Source organism: Pelodiscus sinensis, chromosome 31 (genome assembly GCF_049634645.1).
Source record: "Pelodiscus sinensis isolate JC-2024 chromosome 31, ASM4963464v1, whole genome shotgun sequence".
NCBI lineage: Eukaryota > Metazoa > Chordata > Testudines > Trionychidae > Pelodiscus > Pelodiscus sinensis.
The window spans coordinates 13,440,575-13,465,717 of record NC_134741.1 but is presented as its reverse complement, the minus strand read 5'-3'; the positions used below and the strand labels follow the sequence as shown (position 1 = coordinate 13,465,717).

The 25,143-nt window shown below is 47.9% G+C and overlaps 1 protein-coding gene across 5 annotated transcripts in view; it reads right to left on the bottom strand.

Annotated features, from left to right (window-relative positions):
- Nucleotides 1-13,375, bottom strand: part of LOC102445887 (zinc finger protein RFP-like) — a 35,048-nt gene extending 21,673 nt beyond the window's left edge. For 2 of the 5 annotated variants that reach the window (XR_012898199.1, XM_075912360.1), the window contains exons 1-9: nt 13,015-13,167; nt 12,224-12,690; nt 10,136-10,231; nt 9,346-9,576; nt 9,015-9,037; nt 8,105-8,220; nt 6,856-6,915; nt 4,773-4,973; nt 4,150-4,223 (exon numbers count right to left, since the gene is read on the bottom strand). Coding sequence is in view for 4 of the 5 variants with exons in the window: in XM_075912360.1 (XP_075768475.1) it covers nt 4,150-4,223; nt 4,773-4,973; nt 6,856-6,915; nt 8,105-8,220; nt 9,015-9,037; nt 9,346-9,576; nt 10,136-10,231; nt 12,224-12,595 (1,173 nt within the window). In the remaining variant the exon portion in view is untranslated. The other 3 variants (XM_075912359.1, XM_075912357.1, XM_075912358.1) reach the window with 3 other exon arrangements.
- Between the last annotated feature and the right edge of the window lie 11,768 nt (nt 13,376-25,143).

The window sequence follows — 25,143 nt, the reverse complement described above, 5'->3', positions numbered from 1 at the left end:
GTACAAAATATTTAAATCCCTGCTTCATTAGCAATTTCGGCCGCCTACATTTGCCTCCCTATCTTAAGATAGGGAGCAAGTGTAGACATACCCCATAGGACTGGAGGCCCAAGTGTTGACCCTATGCTCGATCAGAGAGGATGAAGACTTCCTCGATAGAAGGCAGTGTTTAATCCTGGAAAAACAGCAGAAGGAAGAGTCAAGAGGGCAGTACAGGACTAGAAAGAGAACTGGCAGCAGGTAACATCTAGAAGGGGAAAAAAGCCAGCACAGGAATCCCCCAATGCAATAAAGGTAAGTAATCACTTTCAGGCTCCCTCCACAGGCTCTGTGGTGGCGAATGCTTTGGAAGGGACCTCACAAGGAAGAAACCGGAAGGGAACACCATCTACTGGAAGGCATGGGATGCATAGTCCTAGGGATGGGGGTTCCACAACCACCACCCCCCAAAAAAGATGATGGGTGGTGGTGGTTGTGGAGTCTCTCCTAAGAGGGACTGAGGAGTGCTGGTTACTGGGAGCTCGAATTCAGGATGTGACTGAGAGTCTTACAAAACTGATCAAATCTTCGGATCGCTACCCCTTCCTGCTTCTCCACGTGGGAGCTAACGATACGGCCAAGAACGACCTTGAGCAGGTTATTGTGGATTATGTAGCACTGCGAAGAAGGATCAAAGAATTCAGAGCACAAGTGGTGTTCTCGTCCATCTTCCCCGTTGAAGGGAAAGGACTGGGCAGGGATCAACGAATTGGGGAAGTAAATGCGTGGTTGCACAGGTGATGTCGGAGAGAGGGTTTTGGTTTCTTCGACCATGGGACACTGTTCCGGGCGCAAGGATTGTTAGAAAGAGATGGGATCCACCTAATAAAGAGAGGAAGAAGCATCTTCACGGGCAGGCTTGCAAACCTAGTAAGAAGGGCTTTAAACTAGGTTTGTTGGGGGATGGTGATCAAAACCCTGAGGAGTGGGAAAGTCGGATACTGGGAAGAAATGCAAAGAGGAACGTGCAACAAAGGAGGACCCCTGATTCGAATGGAGAAGGTAGGGTGATCAATTGGTTATCTGAGGTGTTTGTACACCAATATGAAAAGCCTGGGCAATAAACAGGAAGAATTGGAGGCCCTGGCCCAGTCCAAAAAATGATTTAATTGGGATAACAGATTTGGTGGGATGACTCGCATGACTGGAGCACTGCCATGGAAGGATATAAACTGTTCAGGAAGAACAGACAGGGGAGAAAAGGAGGAGTTGCATTATATGTAAGAGCACTATGATTGCTCAGAACTCCAGTATATAGAGGGGGAAAAAAGCCTGTTGAGAGTCTATGGGTTTAGAGGTGCAAACAACAGCCGTGATGTTGTGGTTGGGGTCAACTACAGGCCACAGAATCAGGTGGATGAGGTAGATGAGGCTTTCTTCGGACAACTGAGAGAACCTTCCAGATCGCAGGCCCTGGTTCTTGTGGGGGACTTTAATCACCCTGACATCTGCTGGGAGACCAATACAGCAGTATATAGGCAATCCAGGAAGTTTTTGGACAATGTTGGGGATAACTTTTTGGTACAAGTGCTGAAGAATCCAACCAGGGACCATGCACAGCTTGACCTGTTCACAAACAGGGAGGAAGTAATAGGGGAAGTAGAGGTGAGTGACAACCTGGGAAGCAGTGATCATGAGATGGTAGATTTCAGGATCCTGACCAAAGGAAGAAAAGAGTGTAGTAAAACACACCTTGGATTTCAGAAAAATCAGACTTTGACTCCCTCAGAGATCTGATGGGCAGAATCCCCGGGGATGCTAACATGAAGGGGAAAGAAGTCCAGGAGTGCTGGCAGTATTTTAAAAAAGCCTGACTGAAGGCACAGAAAGAAACCATCCTGATGCATAACAAGAGAAGCAAACATGGTAGGAGATCGGATTGGCTTACAGGGGAAATCCTTGGTGAACGTAAGCACAAAAAGGGAGCTTACAAAAAGTGGAAACTTGGATAAGTGACCAGGCAAGGGTATAAATGTATAGCTCGAGAATGCCAGGGGCTTATCAGGAAGGCAAACACACAATTGAAATTGCGACTGGCAAAGGATGTGAAGGATAACAAGAAAAGTTTCTACAGGCATGTTAGCAAGAAGAAGGTGATCAGACAGGGCGTGGGGTCCCTGGGTGTGAAACAGATAATGTGAAGAAAGCTGAAGTATTCAATGCTTTCTTTGCTTCTGTCTTCACGGACAAAGTCAGCTCCCAGACTAATGCACCAAGTGATGCAAGATGGGATGAAGATGGACAGCCCTTGGGGGGGGGGGGGGGTAAAGAACAGGTTAGGAACTATTTAGGAAAAACAAATCCATGGGCCCGGACTTAATGCATCTGAGGGTACTGAAGGAGTTGACAAATGTCATTGAGGAGCCTTTGGCCATTATCTTTGAAAAGTGGTGGAGGTAGGGAGAGATCCCGGATGGACTGGAAAAAGGCAAATGTAGTGCCCAGCTTCAAAAGAGGGAAGAAGGACGATCCAGGGAAATATAGGCCAGTCAGTCGTACCTCAGTCCCTGGAAAAATCATGGAAAGGATTCTTAAGGAATCCATTTTTAGGCACTTGGAAGAGGGGAAAGTGATCAGCAGGGCTCAACGAACTGCAGCGAGCTCTGCTCGCCAGCCGCGCTGTCCAGCGGTCTGCGCATGCACAGATCGCCCGAACCCGGCTCTTCCAGGTTGCAATCTACTCACATGGCGAGTAGATAGCATTATTTGTTGAGCCCTGTGATCAGGAATAGTCAGCATGGATTCACAAAGGACAGGTTGTGCCTGACCAACCTGATAAGCTTCTATGATGAGGTAACTGACTCTGTAGACATGAGAAAGTCAGTGGATGTGATATACCTTGACTTTAGCAAGGCTTTTGATACCGTCTCCTACAATATTTTTGCCAGCAAATTAAGGGAATGTGAATTGGATAAATGGACGGCAAGATGGATAGAAAGCTGGCTAGAAGGTTGGGCCCGGGGGTAGTGATCAATGGCTCGATGTCAGGATGGCAGTCAGTTACTAGCAGAGTGCATCAAGGTTCAGTTCTAGGAACTATCTTGTTCATCTTTATTAATGATCTGGATGAGGGGATGGATTGCACCCTCAACAAGTTTGCAGATGACACTAAGCTAGGAGGAGAGGTAGATACACTTGAGGGCAGAGATAGGGTCCAGAGTGTCCTAGACAAATTGGAGGATTGGGCCACAAGAAATCTGATGAGATTCAACAAAGACAAGTGCAGAGTCCTGCACTTGGGATGGAAGAATCCCAAGCATAGTTACAAGCTGGGGACCAACCAGTTAAGTAGTAGTTCTGCAGAAAAGGCCCTGGGGGTTACAGTGGATGAGAAGCTGGATATGAGTCAGCAGTGTGCCCTTGTAGCAAAGAAGGCTAATAGCATATTAGGTTGCATTAAGAGGAGCATTGCCAGCAGATCCAGAGATGTGATTATTCCCCTTTATTCAGCTCTGGTGAGGCCACATCTGGAGTATTGTCCAGTTATGGGCCCCCCACACAAAAAGGAAGTGGACGCATTGGAGAGGGTCCAGCGGAGGGTAACCAAAATGATTAGGGGGCTGGACCATATGACCTACGAGGAGAGGCTGACTGAGTTGGGTCTGTCTAGTCTGCAGAAGTGAAGAATGAGGGGGGATTTGATAGCAGCCTTCAACTTCCTGAAGGGAGGTTCGAAAGAGGCTGGAGAAAGGATGTTCTCGGTAGTGATGGATGGCAAAACAAGGAACAATGGTCTCAAGTTGAGGTGGGAGAGGTCCAGGTTGAATATAAGGAAAAACTATTTCACTAAGAGTGGTGCAGCACTGGAAAGGGTTACCTAGAGAAGTAGTGGAGTCTCCATCCCTAGAAGTTTTTTAAGACTTGGCTTGACAAAGCCCTGGCTGGGATGATTTAGTTGGGACTGGTTCTGCCCAGAGCAGGGGCCTGGATTTGATGACCTTCTGCAGTCTCTTCCAGCTCTATGGTTCTAAGGTCACACAGGAAGTCTGAGACGGGCAAAGAACTGAACACCGGTCTCCTGAGCATGAAGTCAGACATTCACACAGGAAGAAAAAGTCCCTATCTGAAGATATTTCACTCTAAAAAGACAACACAGATGACATGACTTACCTCCATTGCACGCAGAGGCAAGTGAGCCCCAGAGGCAATGAAACTGAACTTTTGTAAGGAAACCCAGCCTGTGCCTGAAATGCAAGGAGAGCTCTACTCACATTCATTTACTACCGAGCCACTTCCCACAAAATACTTGCAGAGCATGAACTGCCTCGTCCACCCGTCCTCAGCCCCAGCATCCAGCCCCTCCCACTGGCAAGAACCAGCATGTCAGAGATTAGCTACAGGTAGGGAAGGACACTGGTACCTGCACCCTCCTTCCATTGGCTCACCGCACTGCCACAAGGGGAACCTGTAGGCACTAAGAGCAGCCAGACCCAGAACTCTGGTACTTGCTGTTACTGCCTGAGCTTCTCTACTCAAACATCCACTCAAGGCACAAAATGGGCAAGATAGGAAGGAAGCACATTGAGACTTTAGCTGTGGGAAGAGCAGCACCATTATCTCCCGGAACCTGCTTTCTCTGGGAGGGGATACGGAGGGGACAGTCTTTCACACAAGAGCCAGGATTATCGGGGCAGATACTCCTGACCGTGGGGGCAGAGGCAATGAATGACGCTGAACCAAACCCAATCCAACTGCACCCAGCTGGTGTTACCAAAGGGGACAGGAATCCTTACCCAGCCAGCTCACAGCCTCATAATTCTCCTGCATCACATCCCTGTAGAGGGCTCTCTGGCCCGGGTCCAGCAGAGCCCATTCCTCCTCAGAGAAATACACAGCTACCTCTTCGAAGCTCACCGGCTCCACCACAGTCATTTCCTGTCCCTGGCTTTGCAGGCCAGAGGCTGAGCTGGAGACAGACATGGGTGTTCTGCAACCTGGCATGGGGAGAAGGGGAATTGGAGACATGTCAGAAGGGGCTTTAATCCTTTTACCCCCATTCTGCCCAGACTCTAGCACATGTCACCAGGAACAGACTCTTCCATTGTGGGCAAAAGCTTTAGTCTAGATATTCTATAAACAGCGCACAGGAGTTAGATCCCAAATCCATATTCATTTCTCTCCGTACCTGGCTTGAGTTACAACATTACTGTGTCTGCAACAATGGGATTTAGTTCTCAGCACCCAGTGTTTCTGATAACAAGCCACGTATTCATCTGCCTGGACATGGACATAGGCTAAATATAGGCTGCTGTATTTAAAACCCTTAGTCTTCATTCATGGATTTGCAGCACAAACTTTGCTCTCTCATCTGACAGACGTTATAAACCCTTTCCACAACACAGAATCAATTAAATTAATACCACCATTCAGATAATTATTATTAAATACATGTGCTGTTTCCAGGGTGAGATCTTAAAATTAATGGATTCATGGGATCAGAAGATATCCTTAGTCATGCAGTCTGACCCTCTCTGTGGCACAAGCCATTACACTCAGTTCAGTTACCCAGGCAGAAAGCTCTGTTTCTCGGTGTATTTTCTAGAAAGTCCCCCAGTGATCTGAAGACATCAAGAGATGGAGAATCCACCAGTTCTTTGCTCATTTTTTTCAACAGAAAATCCTCTTCACTATCAAATATTTGTGCCTCTTTTCTAGTCTAAAATAGTCTGGCTTCAGCTTTCACTTATACAGCTCAGTGGGTGCTAATCCACTCGATGGGGTGAGCAATTCATTTTGATGGGGGACCAAATGGAAAGTGGCTGAGAGCTGCACTCTTACATGACATTAATGCAGGACCTGGGATGCGTGTTAGGAGGACGACCCTTGGAGTAAGCGTTTGGGATGCAGGACGGATGGGGGGGGGGGTCTAGGAGAAAGTTTGGGTGAAGGAGGCAGGCTGTGATATAGGACACTGGATTAGCCAACTACTCATTAGATATTTAAAGTAACTTTAATTTAGAGAAGTGACTTAGTGGACAAATAAAGGGTTGTGGGTTTCTGACCATTGAGAGTTCTTGCATATATAGCTGCAGGAGGAGGAGCAGAGATTAGGAGGGGAAGGGAGAGGTTGGGGTGTCAGAGGCAAACTCTGAACAGGAGACTTATCTGAGTGACTCCTGGCCAGAGGCCAAGCACCTCAGACAGGCAGGAAGCCTGCTCGACCTTCTCACAGGCTGCAGTGCCATGTGGGTGTGAGAATAATTATGATCCAGAGGGGAGCTGGCACAGTGTTTTTTTTTTTTCTGGTCAGAATCCAGCCAGTGAGATTGTCCTGGGGGTGGAAGAAGCGCCTGAAGCCTTCCCCCCTTCAAGTTCACAGTCACTTTCTGAGTGACTTGCAGATGGGGAATGACATCCGTGGGCTGGATCCAATGGCTTGGTGGGGTGGATCTGGCCCATGGGCTGTATTTTTCCCAGGCCTGCACTAGACTTAATAGCCCTTGGGAATCCAGCAGTTTCTTCCCTTGAACAAACTGATACAGTGGAAGCCAGTCAGCTCTCAGCCTTTCAACCTATTTATTGTTTGAAACCAACCCCATATTGAAAATGAGTAGTGAAATCTGAGCCTGAAGGTGTCGTTCTTTGTGTGCTTTAACTTCACCCCTTTAGCATCACAAATCCACAGACCAGAGTTTCTCCAAGTGTCCACAGGGCGCCATGCAGCACCCCTGGGACTCCTCACTGATCAGTTGGTGAGATTTAGGGCTGAGAGCACCATGGTAGCTGGCTTTGGTTGGTAACTTTAATGACAATCCCATGAGGATGTTTTCACAGGAATTTTCTCATCATTTAAAGAATTTCCACCTGCAAACTCACCTTGTCTGAAAGCTCCCAGGGATTTTCTTCTTGCTCTCTCCAGTGCAGAGGGCAGAGTATCTGGTGGGAGAAGGAATAAGAGGTGAGATTCCAGGCTCTCTTATTTATAACAATGTCCACACTCAGAACTCTGTTTCAATTGTACCAGAGACCAGATAGAGACACACTCGGGAATTTAGTATGTAAGAGTCTGAAACTTTCATTTCCTTTCTAATTCGGGCACTTCCTAGCTATGGAACCAATATCCCTGCAGCCTCACACCAGTTCCAGGAGAGACAAGCTGTAAATGAAATTTACTCTTTCCTCCTCACCCCCTTCCTCTTGGATTCTCATTCACTTTGTAGGGGCAAACTGAGGCAGTCCATGGTATCTTGCTGAGAATTGCCATTCAAATCCTAAATTCAAGGCCTGAGAATTTACAGCATAAGCAGTTAACTTGTCCTTGGTTGCCATGGCAACCACATTACAAGAGGGCCTCACTCTGATAAGAGCCAGACTTATGCATAAACAAACCGTGCAGGAATTGGTTTCACTGTCTGCTATATTCCTAAAAAAAGTTTGGATCCCAAAGGCTGCGCCAATCCAAGGAAATATCACCCCCTCAGTAGACGTATTATATTTCCGGGAGACAGAGTTGCCATCCAACGGGCCTTTGTTTATATTGGCTCATTTAGCGTGTTAGGAATAACTACTTGTATTATCGATAACCTCTTTAATTGGCAATGGGCGGAGATACTGTATAACCTTGTAGTTTATTGGCTCACGTGCTCATTATGTTTCTGCCACTAGACCTATCAAATGACTTCCCCTCCATCCATTTGCTGCCTATATAATCTAATGCATGTTTTGATTAAGTTAGTGCTAACCAGGTTAACCCCTGGGTGGTACTCTACCAGCGCTGGTGTACAATAAATCCTCTGCTTGTTTTCACCTGCACCCAGTGTGTCCAGAATTATTCCCTACACACTTATTGCTTCTTATCATAACCTGGAGCTGTGGTGGCGGAACACGTGGCCAACAAGTAACTTTAGATATTTTGATCTCAGACTGGGAGGCTCAGAGTTTGCAAACTCCTGGCTCTATCTGCAAGCAGTTGGGTCTGTTCGCTCAGTGTCTCTAAGGAGAGCAGAGTGATGGGGCCGTCATTCTCCATGTGGGAATTGAGGCAGAGGAAGGTTGGCTTCAATAGTCTGATTCAATAGTCTCAGATACTTGAACCACTTTCCCCTCATCCATCCCTTCTAGGTACCTTTGAACTCCCTCAAAATATCCGACAGAGCAACCGTTTTCTGGGAGAAACTGCTGACTTGTTCTTCTAGTTCAGGGGAAATCTCCTCGGGCAGCTGGAATTGCCCCATCTCACACCTGGACAGAAACAATTCCATGTGATTGTATTTCATTTACTGCTGGTAAGTTCTGGCTAATGAGTCTCAGCTCTAACAGGCTTGGTGTTAGAACTCCTCCAATTCTCCCAGCCTGACAGCAGGGGCAACGCATCCCACAGCCATGCAACCTTCCCCTCAAAGGTCCCATTTCTGTTCTTCACTTCCAGCCTGGGGAGACTGGCTGGGGGACTGAAGAGGAATTGATTCTCCATGGTCAACTCACTCCTTTGCCTCCAGACACTCAGGGATAGGAGACACTCAGGTGAAGGGGTGAAGGAATTTGTCTACTAGGGACTAGTCCGAGACACCACCTCCCCCCTCCCCAGCTCCTTTCACACAGGTCTCCAAACAGCCCGCGGGAGGGACAGACTCTTGGTCCCTGATGCCCTGGGCTGAATGTGCCCAGCTGTGACAGGCCCATGTTTCACCCACAGTCCTGAGGCAGCCAGTCCCCAGGGAAGTGACAGTTCTAGAAAACACTTGGTCAGACTCTGCCCTGACTGGGGAATTCCAGAATCTAAAATGCGAGGATGAGACCCTCAGAACGAAATGAATCAGAGATATTCATGTTTAACATGCATCTGATGAAGTGGGTCTTTGCCCATGAAAGCTTATGCTCCAACACTTCAGTTAGTCTATAAGGTGCCACAGGACTCCTCGCCGCTTTTGCATGTTTAACATGTGACTGTAGAGCCCTGGGGAGATGTGGTGCTAACATCAGCTCCAAGCCCTTTCCCTGCTCTGTGCAGTGTGAGGGGAGTGAGAGCCACATACCTACTCAGGGTGCTTCTGACGTCCTAGAAAAAAAAGACACAGAAAAGAATCTCAGCCCTATTGGACACACAGGGGATCTTAGGGAAGGGATTTTGCAAACCTGGGAAGAGAGGCCCTGCTCTGGCCCCAGGAACATGGATCCTCTGAGCAAATAGGGCTTTGCCATCTCTCATAGCTCTGTGCCTGTAACTCTACAAAGCACAAGAGACATTCACAGGGCAGCAATGCACAAGGTGTTACACTGAGATCTGACAGCTGGGCTCCAGCAGTTGTGATTCAGGAGCCTCCCTTCCCTACATGGGGAGCTGGGATGTTTCTCCCTCAGTCTCACCTGCAGGAATTCACTTGCTGGCTGCTGACACGTCCCCTCCAGCTCACCGATCCGCTCGCTGAGACGGGAAATCTGCACGGAGAGTTTCCTGAAAGTGTCAGTCTCGAACCTCCCCATCTCCTCATCGAACTTCTCCAGCTGGGCCAGCAGGAGTTGCTCTTGTTCCTCCAGGAACTGCCGCAGCTGCTGAAACTCAGCCACAATCTTCTGCCTCTTGGCTTGGGTCCATTTCTGTGTGAAAACAGGGAAAGGGCTGGTCAGAGGCATGGATGGAGGCCAGGGCCCTTTCATGGGGAGCTGAGTGCGCAGCAGAAGAATTTCTTGGAAAACCCTAACATGTGACATTTGACTCTACGTTGTGATTACTAGGCAGAGGCGTCTCTCTCAGCATCTCCTTTGGCCCGTGTCCCTCTGAAAGCGATGTTTTGTTATTCATGGGCTCTGGGAATTCAGATCCAGAGCAGCAGGAGGCAGGACTCAGCATGAGCCTGACAGATACCCACGGAGGAAAAAGAAGCAAACATGTTAATGCACCACGTGAGCGGACAGCCCTTCTGGGGCACATTCAGCTCCCTTGGAGAAGAAGTCTGGGAAAGCCACAAAGGCTGGACATTAACTTGTGCGCTGACTTGGATGCTCAGGGACTGTCTACAAATGGATCTCAGATAGCAATCCATGATCCAGGAGAAACACAAACAAACCCAACCTCACCAAGGCCACACAGGAGTCTGCCTCCTAACACAGCCTTCCCACTGCCAGTCCCTGCTGGTCCATAGCCACAAGCACCTACCAGATACTCCTGTCTTTTCCTTTCTGCTGTTGTTTTCCTTCTCAGCACCTTTTCTCTCTCCTCCCTCAGAGTCTTCAAGTGGGCCTCCAATTTTTCCTGAAGAAATAGAAATCAGCATGAGGGCAAACCCTATCAGATGTTGGGAGCCCCTTTGTCTGCCTTTAAGAGAGTCCCAGTTTTGTGGAGTTCTGCCTCTGTCCAGCACAGACTCAGCCTGAACGTGGCTTTGTCCATAGAAAAAGACAAAGGAGGAGACTGCGGATGCAGCAGGACACCTGCAAGGGTGGTGGCACCTTTGTAAAGAACGATGCAGGTGCTTAACAACACTAATCATGTAACCCAGCATTTCTCAAATTGTGGGTTGCGACCAACTTACGGGGGGTCGCAGCTGGATCCGTTGTTTTTTTTTTTATTTTGGTTGGTTGTGTTTTTTTTCCATTTGTGTCTTCCCGGCATCTCCGGACACTGCCCGGTCAATTTTCCCCTACCACGTCTGGCGGGGGAATGAGAAGCGCCGCAGAATCAAGTGAAGAAGGCAAGGAGAAGGGGGCAGTTACCGGGTGCCGGGCTGGGTGGCACCTGACCAGCAGAGACCAGCAGTTTGCCACGTGATGCTTCTCCTGCAGCTGCCAGCTGAGGCAGCGGGCCAGCGGCAGAAGCAGATGCTTTAAAAAGTAAGATTCTTCCTCCATGCCTGGCTCTGCGAGGGGAGGGAGGAGATTTGATTGGTGCACTGCTCTACATGCTGAGGATGCCTGCCTCAAGGGGAGAGGGGAGTGCACTGGGATGGGAGGGTGCTGGGGGGGGCTTGGATCAGGGGAGGGGTGGGTGCAGTCACAAACTGGACAAAGTGGTGCAACTTTTGCTTAACAACTTTGGCTCCCACCCCCCACCTTTTTTTTTTTTTTTTAAACAACTTTGGTGGTGGTGGTGGTGAGGTCACAAATTCAATTAGCATTTTAGGGGGTCGCAGTATCACAAAGTTTGAGAACCCCGATGTAACTGATTACAATTTTACAAGTGACAGTATTTTTTAACCTGCTGCCAAGCAGAACCGGTAGTAGGAATGGGCTCTCCTGGGGCCAGGGATCTCTCGTGAGGTCTGCCGGGAGTGGCCACAAGAACTGTTGGCCAATGGGAACTCCCAGCAGCCGCAGACTGATGTTAGTTGCCAGAGGCAAGCAGGCACTGCTGGGGCAGTGGGGAGTTTAACCAGTAACTGGCACTGACAAACATTAGCAGTTAACCAATTTGAACTCTTGCTACAATCCAACTGAATTCTAGTTGTATCTGGCATGGACCTGCACTTCCTGAAGCCCTGCTATGGGCCCCACACAGCATCCAGCCCAGCAACCTCATCTACTGCCAGTTCATGCATCGACGTTTAACCCCCAGAAGTTCAGCGTCCCAGTGGAAAACCTCTTCTCCCTGCTGGGCCTAGGGTTTTATCAAGGCATCTTTCTCTAACAGCCACTCTTCATCACTGTTCAGTGATGCTGAGGGGCAGGGAGCAGTGTAGTCTAACAGTTGAACCAGGGTTCAGGACTAAATGCTATCCCTGATGTGTTTGGTGACTATGAGCAACTTGCTGCCCCACAGTTCGTCTCACTGGACTGTGACCTGCTCAGAGCAGGGACTTTTCCTTGCTGGGTGTTGTGCAGGGCCCAGATGCCATTATGGATCTATAAGGCAAATGACAGATTATTGTTCCTGTTCATCCAATCAGTAACAGCTTGTAACCTCCTCTTCTTCAGTCCCAAGGCAGCTCACTGCCAGAGTGGCCTGTAGCTTCTGCAATCTAAACTTCTCTGATTGTTAACATTTTCCCTTGTGCAAACACTCCTCCTGTCACCAGTGAGGGCTAGGTTTCAGGATTCAGAGTGTCAGAGAAACATTTCCCACATCAGGTATCTGTAAAGACTTGATGTAAGTTGCCCCACAGCCAGAGCACTTACTTTTTACAGCAACTCTTGTACCATCAGGGATTTACAGAGTTGTTTCACACCTGTGCCCAGTAACAGTCCGTGAAATTAGACTATAATTAAAACCCAATGTTATTTCCCATCACAGTGGACAGCAACTCTGTACCTTGTACTCCTGAGCAGCTTCCTGTAAGAGCACCACCATGTGAGCTTGGGATCTGTCACACACCATAGAGATGGGAGTTTTATCCTCTTCGCAGAACAGCTTCAGAGCTTCCTGGTGCTCCCCACACACCCTGCCCCATGTTGCTCTCTTTGCTGCATGGAAACTCAGTGGCTTGGCTAGTTCCACCACGTTTGCCAGCTGCCGATTGGGCCGGAGGGGTTCCTGCTGCTCAGTGTCTCTGCCCTGAAGGCTGAGGAGGGCCTGGCAGAAATTGTGCCCACAGTCCAGAGTGACAGGGGCTGTGAAATCCTCCAGAAAGACGGGACGCGCCGCTTCTTCCCAGACACTTTGCCCGGGACCCTCTGCAGCCATGGCTGCCTCTGGGCTGGGGGACAGGGGACGTGTCACTTCCCTGAGCTCAGCAATGGAGGGGCAGGTCCAGGGGGCGGCTGTCTGAGGCACCAGCACTGAGGATACAAAAAAAATCAAAAAATAAAAACCAAAAAATCCCCCAAAGCTTTGCTCACCCCCTCCCCCCGCCAGGGCCTCCCCATGCCCTTCAGCCCCCTGCCCCAGCCAGACCCCCGTCTCTGCGCCCCTCAGGCCAGGGCCCCTCCCTACCCTGCCTTCAATTTCCCCCCCCCCCCATCAGGAGGCGCCACCAGCCCGAAGGAGGAACGACACGCGGGGCTGAATGTTTGTGACGCGACCAGAGAGGTGGGAAGGGGGGGGGGGGCAGACAGCGCCGGCCCGGCCCGAGGCGAAGCCCCGATGCCCAACGCCGGACCCACCAGCAGCTCAGGACGGCGGGTCACAGCCCCTCCCGCAGTTCCCTGACGCCGGGCTGCGCCCCCTCCCTCAGCCCCGTAGCGAATAACGGCCCCAACGGCTCCTGGCCCAGGGAGCGCGGCTTATGCGCAGCAACCGCAATGAGGTCCGCGACCTCCCCCTACCAGCGGGATGGGCGGGGCATGAGCAGGGCACGAGCAGCGGCGAAGCAGAATGGGGATGGCGCCGTCACACCGCGCATGCGCAGCAGGTCCATGACTCCGACGCGAGTCCTGCCGCAGGTCTTAGCTCCGACTGGGAGTTGCCTGGCCACGCCCTCTAGGGGGGCGGGAATCGCCGGGCCACAGGCTGCTTCCGCCTCTCGGAGGCCGGGCAGGGGCGGATTTTTTGCAGCGCTTGTAACAACGGGGGGGGGGTCCCTCACTGACGGGCTCGGATCTGAGGGGGGTGGCTCGAGGTGGGAGGTTCCGGGCACGTGGGTTGGGGGAGTGTCCCGCGGTGCCGGCGCGCGCTGTTGGGGCTGCAGGGTGCGCTCTGGGACCCATGTGGCTGTGCCGAGGGGCGGAGGCTACAGAGCGCCCGCGCGGGGCGCTGGGACCGTCCCTTTCTTGCGGGGGCGGGGCCGAGAGACGCCCACTGGGCCAGTCCCGCTTCACCCAACGCGTCTGATTGGTCCCGGGGCGGCGCGCGGAGGGACGGGTGGGGGCACTGCGCATGGGTTCTCGTGCAGCTCTTGCCAGTCTTTCTGCCCGTGTGTGCTGTGAGTTCTGCCGAGTGCCCGTTAAAAGCCTTTCCCAAGGGGGACGGGGATCAGCAGCAGATGCGGCTACGCGTGGACTTGGCGGGGGCGGGGCAGATGCGGGGGGGGGGGCGGGGCTAGGATGGGTTCTGGGGTAAACTCAGGTCTGGTGGGAGGAGGGGGCACCAGGTAAATGCTGCATCTAGACTGGCAAGATTTTGCGCAAATACTTGTAAGGGAAAAGTTTTTCCATTAAAAGTATTTACGCAAGAGAGTGTCTACACTGGCACGGATGCTTTGTGCAAAGAAAGCTCGGATGGCCATGGGCTTTCTTGCGCAATAAACTAACTTGGCTGTCTACACTGGCCCTCTTGCGCAACAGGGCTTATCCCTGAGCGGTAGCATCAGAGTATTTGCGCAAGAAGCACTGATTTTGTACAGTACAAAGTCTCTGTTCTTGCGCAAATACTGTGGCCAGTGTAGACAGGCGGCAAAATCATGCCAGTCTAGACACAGCCCGAGAGCAAAGCCCCAGCGCGGGCAGGGCAGGGGGGTTAAAGCAGCGTCCCCAGTGGGAATGAGGCACAAATCAAAGAATGGCCCTGGGGGCTTTTTTATTTGCTTAAACCAGTGGTCTCCAACCTTTTTACACCCAAGATCACTTTTTAAGTCTCAGAACAGGCGAAGATCTACTGCCCTGCCCCTTCCTTGAAGCCCTACCCTCTCTATTCTCCTGTCCATCACTTGCTATCTGCAGCCCTTATACACTGTTAAACAGTTTATTTTTAAATTATGCAATATATAAAATTTAAATCACATGTTTATAGTTATGAAATAAATGGTCTGTTTTTAATTCATGCTATTTAAATGTCAAATGAAGCATTTACAATTATACATTTTGTTCTTTGCTATTTTGTAAATCTAAAATCAAGTATTGAGAATTATATTTTTTCTTCCAATAACAAAGTCTCAGTGTGACACCTGTGACTGAACAGTATCTGCCAGTGTCTTGAAGTCTGTGTTGTAGTCTGAGATTGCTAGTCGTATACAGTCCATCAGATGGGCATCTGTGATCCTGTGCTCAGCTTGGGAAGCTTGCTCCAGCACAGCTGGAGCTAGACGCAGCCTCCCTGGGCTGAGTGCAGGGCAGCCGGGCTGGAAGGAAGAGAAGTGGCTGCCCGGCCAGCTGGCCGTGGCGCTCAGCCAGGGTGCACCAAGCTCCACATGGGCAGGCGCAGAGGAGAAGCCGCCGATCAGCTGGAGCGCGAGGCAGCTGCTTTCAGCTGAAAGCCACAGTCATCTGGCTGGGGTGTTTCAGCCCTCCCGGCCTCCCAGCTTCCACCATTCCTCAACCTCCCAGCTCCCACCATTCCTCGCAGCTACTCACCTGTGTTGTTGCTCGGTGAGTAGCTGCTCCTCAAATGAGGAAATCTAATGTAAATGTACTGCGCAGGCGCGCAGTTCAGAGAGGGCTCAAGAGTTACTCTTAGAGCCCCTGAGATCTAACAGTAGATCGCGATCTACTGGTTGGTGACCACGGGCTTAAACATTTATTTTAATCCCTTATTCACCTCGGAGGCGCTGAGCGTGCTCAGGAGGGCTGCAGACAGCCCTGCACTTTGCCCTGCCCACTCTAGTTATATGTTTTTGCTTACTGCATTTTAAAGGTGTTTAAAATGTAAAAAGGGAACTAAAGACAGGACAGAGTCTCATAACATTTCTCTTGTCTTATTCCTAAAACAGAATTGCTCTCTTGTCTCTGCAACTCATATTCATTGTTTTGCTCTGTGCAAATGTAATGTCTTGTACGGTAATTACTATGTGCAATGCAACTCAAAGTCCTGCTACTTTGAAACAAATGTAAGTAAAAATCAAAAATCAAAGTAATCTTCACTGTAATCAAAACTACTTCAGTGAAAGTACAAAAGTATCATATCTTAATTGTACTTAAGTATTCAAAAGTAAAAATTAGTTGTCCTATGGAACCCTATGCTTAACCCGAGTTCTTGCAGGTCACCATTAACACACAAACACGTGCTATATAAACACTTATAATATAATTCTATATTATATGCACACCTATACCATACATTTTTCAATGATGGAATTTAACGATAGCCGTTGCCTTCATTTATAAAGATGAAGAGGGACCAAATTAAATACAAGTCAGATTACAGAAATGTATTTATTTTGTCCACATTCACATTGTGCATTTTTCCATTATAATTATTAATTTCCAAAATGTTTGTTCAACCATAGGAGCATTTTTTTTCAAATTTATCAATCCTTGCTCTTCTATGAAAAAATAGGAGTCCATCACATGGAAGAATCTCTCACAGGCAGCTGATGGAGACAGGTCTGTTGGCGCTGGTGCACAGCTCCCTAATTCTAGAAAAAGAGTGCAGCAGATCCATGGTCTCTCCTGAAGAGGTCAAGCTTCTTTGCAGTTTCATTTGTCTAAAATGACATAGTCTCTTACCTTTTTTAATCCAATGCTTGTTCCAAGTGGTCCTAACATTTGGCATCAAGATGTCAGCTGCTATTAGCTCCTGGTCCTCAATTATTTCACCAAAACATTTCTGAATGGTGCACTGGAGTCTATCTACCAGTGGCCTCAAGAGGGCATCTTGTTCCTTTGCAGTTTTGAAACCATCAAGTATAATTTAAACTTAAAAAACAACAAATGGTCTGGTAGCACTTTATAGACAACAAAACACATAGATGGGATCATGAGCTTTCGTGGGCACAGCCCACTTCTTCAGATGACTGGAGTTTTGAGTTTAGGCTGTACGGGCCTATTTATTTTGGCTCCACATGGCCTAAACTCAAAACTCCAATCATCTGAAGAAGTGGGCTGTGCCTACGAAAGCTTATGAAACCACATATATGTTTTGTTAATCTATAAAGTGCTACCAGACTGTCTGTTGTTTTTTTTTAAGTTTATCCTGTACAGACTAACTCGGCTACCCCCTGAAGCTGGTATAATTTATGCAGCATCCATTCTATTAGTGTGCTTATCCGTGCTTGAAGAATATTTAGTGCCTTCAGCACTGGGCCCACAACCATGGCATATTCTGTCAATAAAACCAGCTCTGCTGGATTCAGTCTAACAGTCAATACGTAGTGTTAATAAAAATACAGAATGATCAGGGTTTGTTTTTTTAACAAAAAGAAAAGCATAAAGTGAAGAACTGCTTTTTACATACTAATTTGAAGTTCTGGGAACACATTTCTCATGGACCCTTCTCCTTGTCCATTCAGTATTCACCGAATTCTCTCAACAGCCATCAACACACAGTTCCATCTTTTCTGGCTTGGCCAAATGAACTGTGGCTTGTGTCATGGCTCCTTCCCCACTCTGGCATGATAAATGCAGAAGTGGGGGCCAGCAAGTGTACCCCAAAGCCTTATCTACCAGGCTTTGGTATAAAACTTCCCCCCCAAGATCTTAAACACCTAGATCTTGGGAATAAAACTTCCGCTGCCACCACCCAAATGTTGATAAAGAAATCAGGGGAAAGATAATTTGGGAAATCTTACCCCTAAAACAAAAATCAGGGCACACCATTAACCACTGCCAGGTTAATAAAAAGAAAAGAAAGAACTTTTATTATTACAACAATATTCCTGTTGCAAGCATAATGACTAGATAGCAGGGTAACAAAATATACTCATGGAGAAACTCCATGGGCCTAGAACTTAGTTACAAAGAAAAGCCAAAACATCTTTAAGCAGTGCCAGACCTCAGATCCCATACCCAATCCTTAAAACAATAAAACCTAACGAAACTACCTAAACTTTACCCTACTTACAGAAAATGAAGAATGATGTCTTGGAGAGAGAGAGACATGCTTGTCCCTATCTGTAGCTGCAGAGAACTCTCTCAGAGACAAAAGGGAGAAAGGAAAAAAAACCCAAATTCCTTTGTCCCAGTTTGAAAAGTCCCACCTACATTCCTATTGGTCACTCCACCTGGCTAGGTGTAGTTAACCCCTTAATCCCCAGGTTGCTGGCTAACCCTCATAATCATGACAGCTTGCGTTCTGCTTCCACCATTTTTGCTCCAATTGCTGAGTGTTCAGTTTTATTTCATAGTGTTTAGTATCTGGCAAAAGTGGACCTGGCCATCTTTTGTTAGGGGTCATTTGATTCTTCCTGTACCACATCTATAAATGAAACTAGGTTCTGCAAGTGGCAGGCTGAATGTGGATGTTTTGGTACAATTTATTCACAGCTGTTATCTCTGTCCGGGACGTCTTCAGTTTTGTGAAATTCAGCTTATCAACATGAACCCTGTTGTTGAAAACACAGTTGAGAGACACTTCTTCCTCCCACCCCAAAAAAAAAACCCCAAGCCATATTAATGTGTCCCCCCAACTGATATATCACGCTGGGAACAATAAATTCAGGGGAGCCTGGGGGAAGCTGTTGTTGCATAAATTGCTGGTTTCGTCCCCTTGGAGGCTAGTCTGATTTACCCCAAGAAGAGAGTCACACTTTCAGGCTGGGTCCAACTCAAGTTTATTGGTTGCAACCAAGGTACGGCTAAAGAACTCAATGTTCAAAGCAGAGCCGACCTCGGGCGTAGGCTAAGCATCCTTTTTTATACTTTCTTTAACTTTCTTATCTAACTTGGCATGTCTTGATTTGTTACCTTAGCTTCGTGTTGCAGCGTTATTGGTTAGCATACTTCAACTTTATTCCACTCAGTAACAACCACCAGTATAGTTTACTTAAGCAATAGCAATTAGCAAATTTCCCTAACTCAAGTAATACGTGTAATCCAGTCCTTGAGAAATGGGTCTAAACGGCTAGTTCCCCTTTTTACTACAGCTTCTAAAACATGCGCAATTAGCTAAATGATATGTGCTGTTTCAAGCTTAAGTAATGGAAGGGGGAAGAAGCACACATAGTCTTTACTATATTTTACTACAATTCCCTCCTCAAGATGCTTTCTTCGAATTATACTTAATCTGTTTCAGCCATTGCTAGTTTCTGGTAATGTACATTTCACGTTTTACAACTGACTGCACAGTCCGTTGTACAAGAGCTATAAGACATGGTGCTAGACAAGGCAATAAGCATAACATTATCATAACAAAACAGAACTAAACAGGAATGTGTACCAACATAGCACAATAAGATTTGTGTTCATGTTCTTCTTACTAATTTTCAGTTTTAGCCTTTTTGTAGTCAGAAATCTTTGGGCTTTGGCGGTGTCCTAGAAGCTGAGTTTTCCTCTTTTTCTTTGCATGCAGGGGAGAGGTTACTAGCACATCACCCTGTAATATTTTATTTTGGTTCTTCTGGTATCCAACAAGTGGAAAAGCAGGACCAGAAGAGAGAGGCTTATCAGCAGTCGGGGTAGGATCATTTTGAGATGGAAGGATCTTTTTGCAGTGAGAAGCCTTGGCCAACAGTCAGTTCTTGGTACTTCACAGCAGTGTTGGTGGTTAGCAAAACTTGGTAAAGGTCTTTCTAGAGTGGTCTTTCTCTGATGGACATAAGAGTATTCTCTGAGCCAAAAGCCAGCTAGCTCTTTTAGAACCAAGGTTATTTCCTAGGAATGAAGCAAACCGTAAAAACAATCCCGCGAGGTTGTTTGATACCGGCCTTATCAAAATAAGGCCTTTTTGGCATGTAGTTGCCAGGGGAACCAGGGTCACAGTAACTGCTGTAGCATATGCTTCTCAGGCTGACTTAATGATTTGAGTTTGTCAGTCCTCAGAAAGATACCATGGACTGCCTCAGTTTACTCCTATAGTTCTTTTCTCTTGACTTTGGGGTTCTTCTTAATCTACTAGGTCAAATACAACAGTTTAAGGGGTTTTAATTTACTCTGGAAGTGCCGGTACAGCACCAACATTATTATAAATGTTAAAATCAAAACTCCTCACATAATTTGGCAAACACTATTCAAATCCATCCCCAAGATATTTCGTTGCCTTACTGGCGCTGCCCGTGATTATAGGTTTGACCTCTACTGCCTGGTTGAGTGCTGCAGAGATAGGTGTTTGGCATGGTCCACGGTGTTTCCCCATCTGTGCGTACCTCAGACGGCCAGCCCCGATATATCTTTGGGCATTGGCCACCAACTTCTTGATCTTTGCCTGCAGGGCCAGTAAACCCTCCTCTTGGTACTTACTTCCGCCGTGCCACTCAGCATCTCATGTGAGGTTATCTCCACTACCAAAGTGCGATAGAGCCACATTCTATTGATGGTCAGGCCGCTTGATGAGGGACTGTTATGCACACAGACGGATATATAGAGGGGCAGGATGGAGTGATCTGTCTGGGTAGTCAAACACCAGTAGGTACCGTTCATTTGGACCAGCTCGATGTTCATTTGTTTCTCTGAGACAACCACATCAAACCTAGGCAGATTCGTCATGATGTTAAATGGGCAGATACATAAAATTTCCTTATCAAAGTGGGTGCAACAATCCCTGGGTATAGGGAGGCTTCCACACCTTCAGAATAAACAATGCTTCTTATTTTATCTATATGCCCCTGCTTTGGTACAGGCAGAGAGGTTACTATTCTGATCTGATCTGAGTGAGGAATCCCCAGAGAGGCCAAAAACAAATGATTGTACTATGCCCTGTCCAGGTGGGCCTTTGGGTCCTCATGGATTCTTTCTTTCCCCACTCCCATGGGTAGGCACAGGGGAGATAATCTCTAGTCCAAACATCAGGTTAGGTCTAGTGAAGTAGACACAGAGCTGGACAGATCCTTCAAACTATTTAGGATCAATTGATTAGCTTGGCTGGTGAGTAGGCCTTCATGGGCACTGGATATTACTGCATTTACAAGCCTGGATTCTCATACAATTTCTGGGCTATGACATAAGTGTTGCTGACAGAGTTTCCAGGCTCAAACCAATCTGCGATGGTATCTGCTAAGCTTTGTCATTGCCTACTCAGGCATTTGCCAATTTGATTAGCCAGTCTAGCACACAGCTGGTCTGTACCAGTGTGGAACATCATCAAGGTAAAGATCAGTGACAGTTGTCCTGGTTCTGGGACAGGGGCCTGTTCAGGGCATGATGCACAATTGGGAGACTCTATTTTGTCCTTAAAGTCCTGGTTGATGATATCCAAATCAGGGCAAGTTAGCAATGGCCATTCATTAAAGCAAAACCAAACCAGTCTGGTGGGAAGGGGCTAGTACCCGTCTCCCATCCTTCTGTTCACATGATGCAGTCTTTGCTTCCTTCCAGTTCTTGTTGTTCACCTGTGGAGACATTGTTAACATTCTCCTAGCCTAAACAATTTTCTATACACATCATTTGCAATACGTATTACAATTAAGACATACAAGACAAACTTGGACAGAACACAAACTTATGTCATGACACAGAACCATGGTTTTTTTGTTGTTGTTGTTTTTCTTCAACTGGCACCAGTGCTTTCTGATGATCTGAAAGACAAGAAAACATTTCTCCCCCATCGGGATGGCCTATTATAACTTAAAATACTGCCTAAGATCTGTTAGGGGAACCGGTTACAGCTAGTTCCTTACCACTTTCATGTGCGAGTGAGCTGCAACTTTCTGAGAACAAGAGCGCTTCATCGGTACTCGTGACCTTCCACTCCCTTGAATTACCTTAGAGTTGCTAGCCCTCCCCAACAGTGGCATGGCTCAGTTTCCCTCTTGTATTGCAGACCGGGCTTTTTTTATCTTATGATCTGTCTTGATCCTGCTAAATGACTTTTCTTAATTACACAGATTTGTCTAGCATTAATTTGGTAAGGAGAGTGGGCTTTCCAATTAGCCCCCACACCTCCTAATTCTTTTCAGTATAAGGTTTTTATAATGTCCAGGCTGCAGCAGTTGATCTATGCTGCTGACTCTGGGGTGGATCACTTGCTCATGCTCTGTAAGGAGATTTATGTTGCAGAATGTGTCTCCTTGTTAGGGCAGATTTAGTTTTTAGTGATTACATCTTCACATTCAATTTCTACTGGTTGACATTTGGGTGGCTTTTAAGTTACCTTCCCCCACGCCCTCGAACTAATTATAACGGCGTGTGAGGGAAAGGTTTTAACTTTTTTTTTTTTTTTTCTGGACGGCCCCTACTCATGTGTTGTGAAACATCCTTGGGTTGCCTGCGATTCCAGCCGGAGAGGCTGTCGTTATCTATTTGCTAAGAAGGGCTTGAGAATTTCCTGAAGTTGCTTGGATTCGATCCTTGCTCAAAGCTCGCACTCTCTTTTTAATCGCATAGCCTAAGAAGGTGACCTTTGGCTGGGGCTTTTTCTTGTGAGACTTTATATCTCCTTTTTTTTCCTAGGGCATCCAACAGGGACTCCATTGCCCTTTTCTAGTTTTCTAAGTCTTTCTGCAATGCAATCTCAAAGACATGGGGGAGCTGATACAAAACCCTGGGGCAACACAGTCCACAACAACTGAGTTTTGTCATGGGTATGTGGGTCCTCCCACTCAAAGGCAAATAGTTTCTAACTGTCTTTATGCAAAAGGATAGAGAAGAAAGCATCTTTTAAATCTAACACTGAGAACACCTTTGCATCTTCCAGAACTTGTGTTACAATGGTGTGTGGATTTGGGACCATAGGGTGATCCACAAGAACCTTCTTATTTACAGCCTTCAGGTCCCGCACTAATCTATGCGAGGTGCCATCTGCTTTGCGTACTCCTAAAACCGGGGTGTTAAAGGGGAAAGAGCCCTGTTTCACCGGCAGCTGCACTACAATCCGATCACCACGGAAGAAAATTTCAGCCTGCAGCTTAGTTAGCATATCTCGCCCTAGTTAGGCAACTGGGCATGCAGATGAAACAACAAAGGCATGCTCCAGCATATTATCTCTAATCTTCGTGAGGAGGGGTTTACATACAGGTAACTTGCTTCGCCTTCTTCCTTCCCCTCCTCATGTTGCTCCACCATGGGAGTTTTTCTATGCCTGCCTTGAGTCAGATCAACTTCACTACTAGAATCATTTAAAACCTTGGGGCACGCTCTCTTGCCTCCCGTGGCCTTAGTTTTTGCTATCATAACTCTACAAGCTCCTATACTACACTTCAGCAGCCACGCAGGTCGCCTCTGCATGTGATTCAACCAACAATTAATATATGGGAACTAATCTCAGTGCCTATCTCGAGTAACAATACTATGCACAGAGGCAACTAGATTTACATTAAAAGACTCTGTATCTAGCCAGCCTATCCCAAAGGTTGGCCACTCTAGCTGACAGAACTTGATTAAATAATCCTTTGTCATTTTAATCCCAAAATCACCCTTAAATTTACTGAAATTGCGCAACATGCATCCCAATGGGGTTACGGAGTTTTCTACCCGGGAGCGACCTGGACTCATGTCTATATATTTATTACACACACACACACACACACAGTCAACACGCTTTTACCACGGCTCCGTATGTCGATAGAATGACACCACACCAGCTTTTAGCGTCCGAACTCAGAGAGGGTCCAGCTCTTGGCTGCCTCACTAGAGACACCGGTGTGCCCTTGTGGAACCGTGACACTTAAGATAGGTCTATTAGACAGCAACAAATATAGACAAACAGGGGGCTTGGAGACTCGCTGGGTCACGAGGTTCGGCTGACCCCCCTTGCAATCAAGAAATCCTGGTCATCGGGTTTCCCCTTGCAGGATTCTTGGGGCGGCTGGAGTCAGCTTAAGTTTCAGACCTGGTCAGCGACAGTCATTCTTACACACAAACTTTTAGTTTCACAACTTAGGTTTCTAACAAATCATTAATATCAAGAACAGAAGTACTCCTACTAAAAACAAAAGCAATCCCCTGGGGTTTTTCTAACTCCTCATAATTTCCCCACGCAACCCACAGGTTCGTGGTGTTCCTTCTGGGGCTTACAGAGGTTTTTACCATTCGGGTGCGACCCGCCTACCCTATACCGTGTTTTCCTACCGGATATACCGTGTTTCTTCAAAGTTCCCACCGTCCCTGAAGGACAGTCCTTGAATTACCAACACTACCCAAAACACAAGGAATCATCGGTATACTCACTCCGTCTCCGCCCCGGCGCCTTCTCTTTGGACCTCACAGCCTAGTTGACTCGTTCAATAGAGACTCCTTTAACTTTCCGGATGTCCCGACTCACACTTTCAGTGCCGTGACGGACTCAAACAATCCGGTGCGCACTTCACGGTCACCTACGGCGAATCTTGTCGTCCGACTCCGGAGTAGTCCAAGGGAAGTCCCATCTGGGGTGCCAATTTGTTGCATAAATTGCTGGTTTCGTCCCCTGGAGGCTAGTCTGATTTACCCCAAGAAGAGAGTCACACTTTCAGGCTGGGTCCAACTCAAGTTTATTGGTTGCAACCAAGGTACGGCTAAGGAACTCAATGTTCAAAGCAGAGCCGACCTCGGGCGTAGGCTAAGCATCCTTTTTTATACTTTCTTTAACTTTCTTATCTAACTTGGCATGTCTTGATTTGTTACCTTAGCTTCGTGTTGCAGCGTTATTGGTTAGCATACTTCAACTTTATTCCACTCAGTAACAACCACCAGTATAGCTTACTTAAGCAATAGCAATTAGCAAATTTCCCTAACTCAAGTAATACGTGTAATCCAGTCCTTGAGAAATGGGTCTAAACGGCTAGTTCCCCTTTTTACTACAGCTTCTAAAACATGCGCAATTAGCTAAATGATATGTGCTGTTTCAAGTAATGGAAGGGGGAAGAAGCACACATAGTCTTTACTATATTTTACTACACTGTGACACCCCCCCAACACACACTGAGCCAGACATCCTCTGGCCCATCCCTCTCTCCTGCCCCCTGCACTCCAGGCCCCCCATCCAGCCCCCATCTGCTCTCCACACCTGAGGACTCCCCTGCCCTTCACCCCATGACTGCACCATGCCAAGCAGCAGGGCTGGCAGTGGGGCAGCCGTACCAGCCAGGCTCTGGAGGAACTGGGTGTGAGGGGGGGGGGGGCAGAAGAGAAGGGGCTAGGGTTAGGGAGCCTAGTCAGTGGCCAGCCCTGCTCACCATGCTGCCCAAGAACGGTTCTTGCCCTGCCCTGGCCCAGCTGATGCTCCCTCCCCACTCCGTTGCTCCAATGCTAAGAGCCAGGCATGCTGACTCAGGGGCTTCCCCATGGGCTGCACAGGGGCTGGCAGGGAGCCTGTGGAGCCACAAACCGGATGTTCGACAGCCTGGGCCAGTGGCGCTGCTTGGCATCTCCAGGAGCCTGTTGGGCCAGGGGCTTCCACTCCCAAACTGGACACCTGCCTCCTTCATCCCTCCCACTCTTGCCCTGCCCCCATCCTCTCACAGCTCCCGTCTCCCACCCCTCATAACTTCTGCCCCTCAACTAGGGAGACGCTGGCTCACTCCCCCACCATGCAGGCACAGGAGTGGACGAGGATTTCACACCCCAGGGATT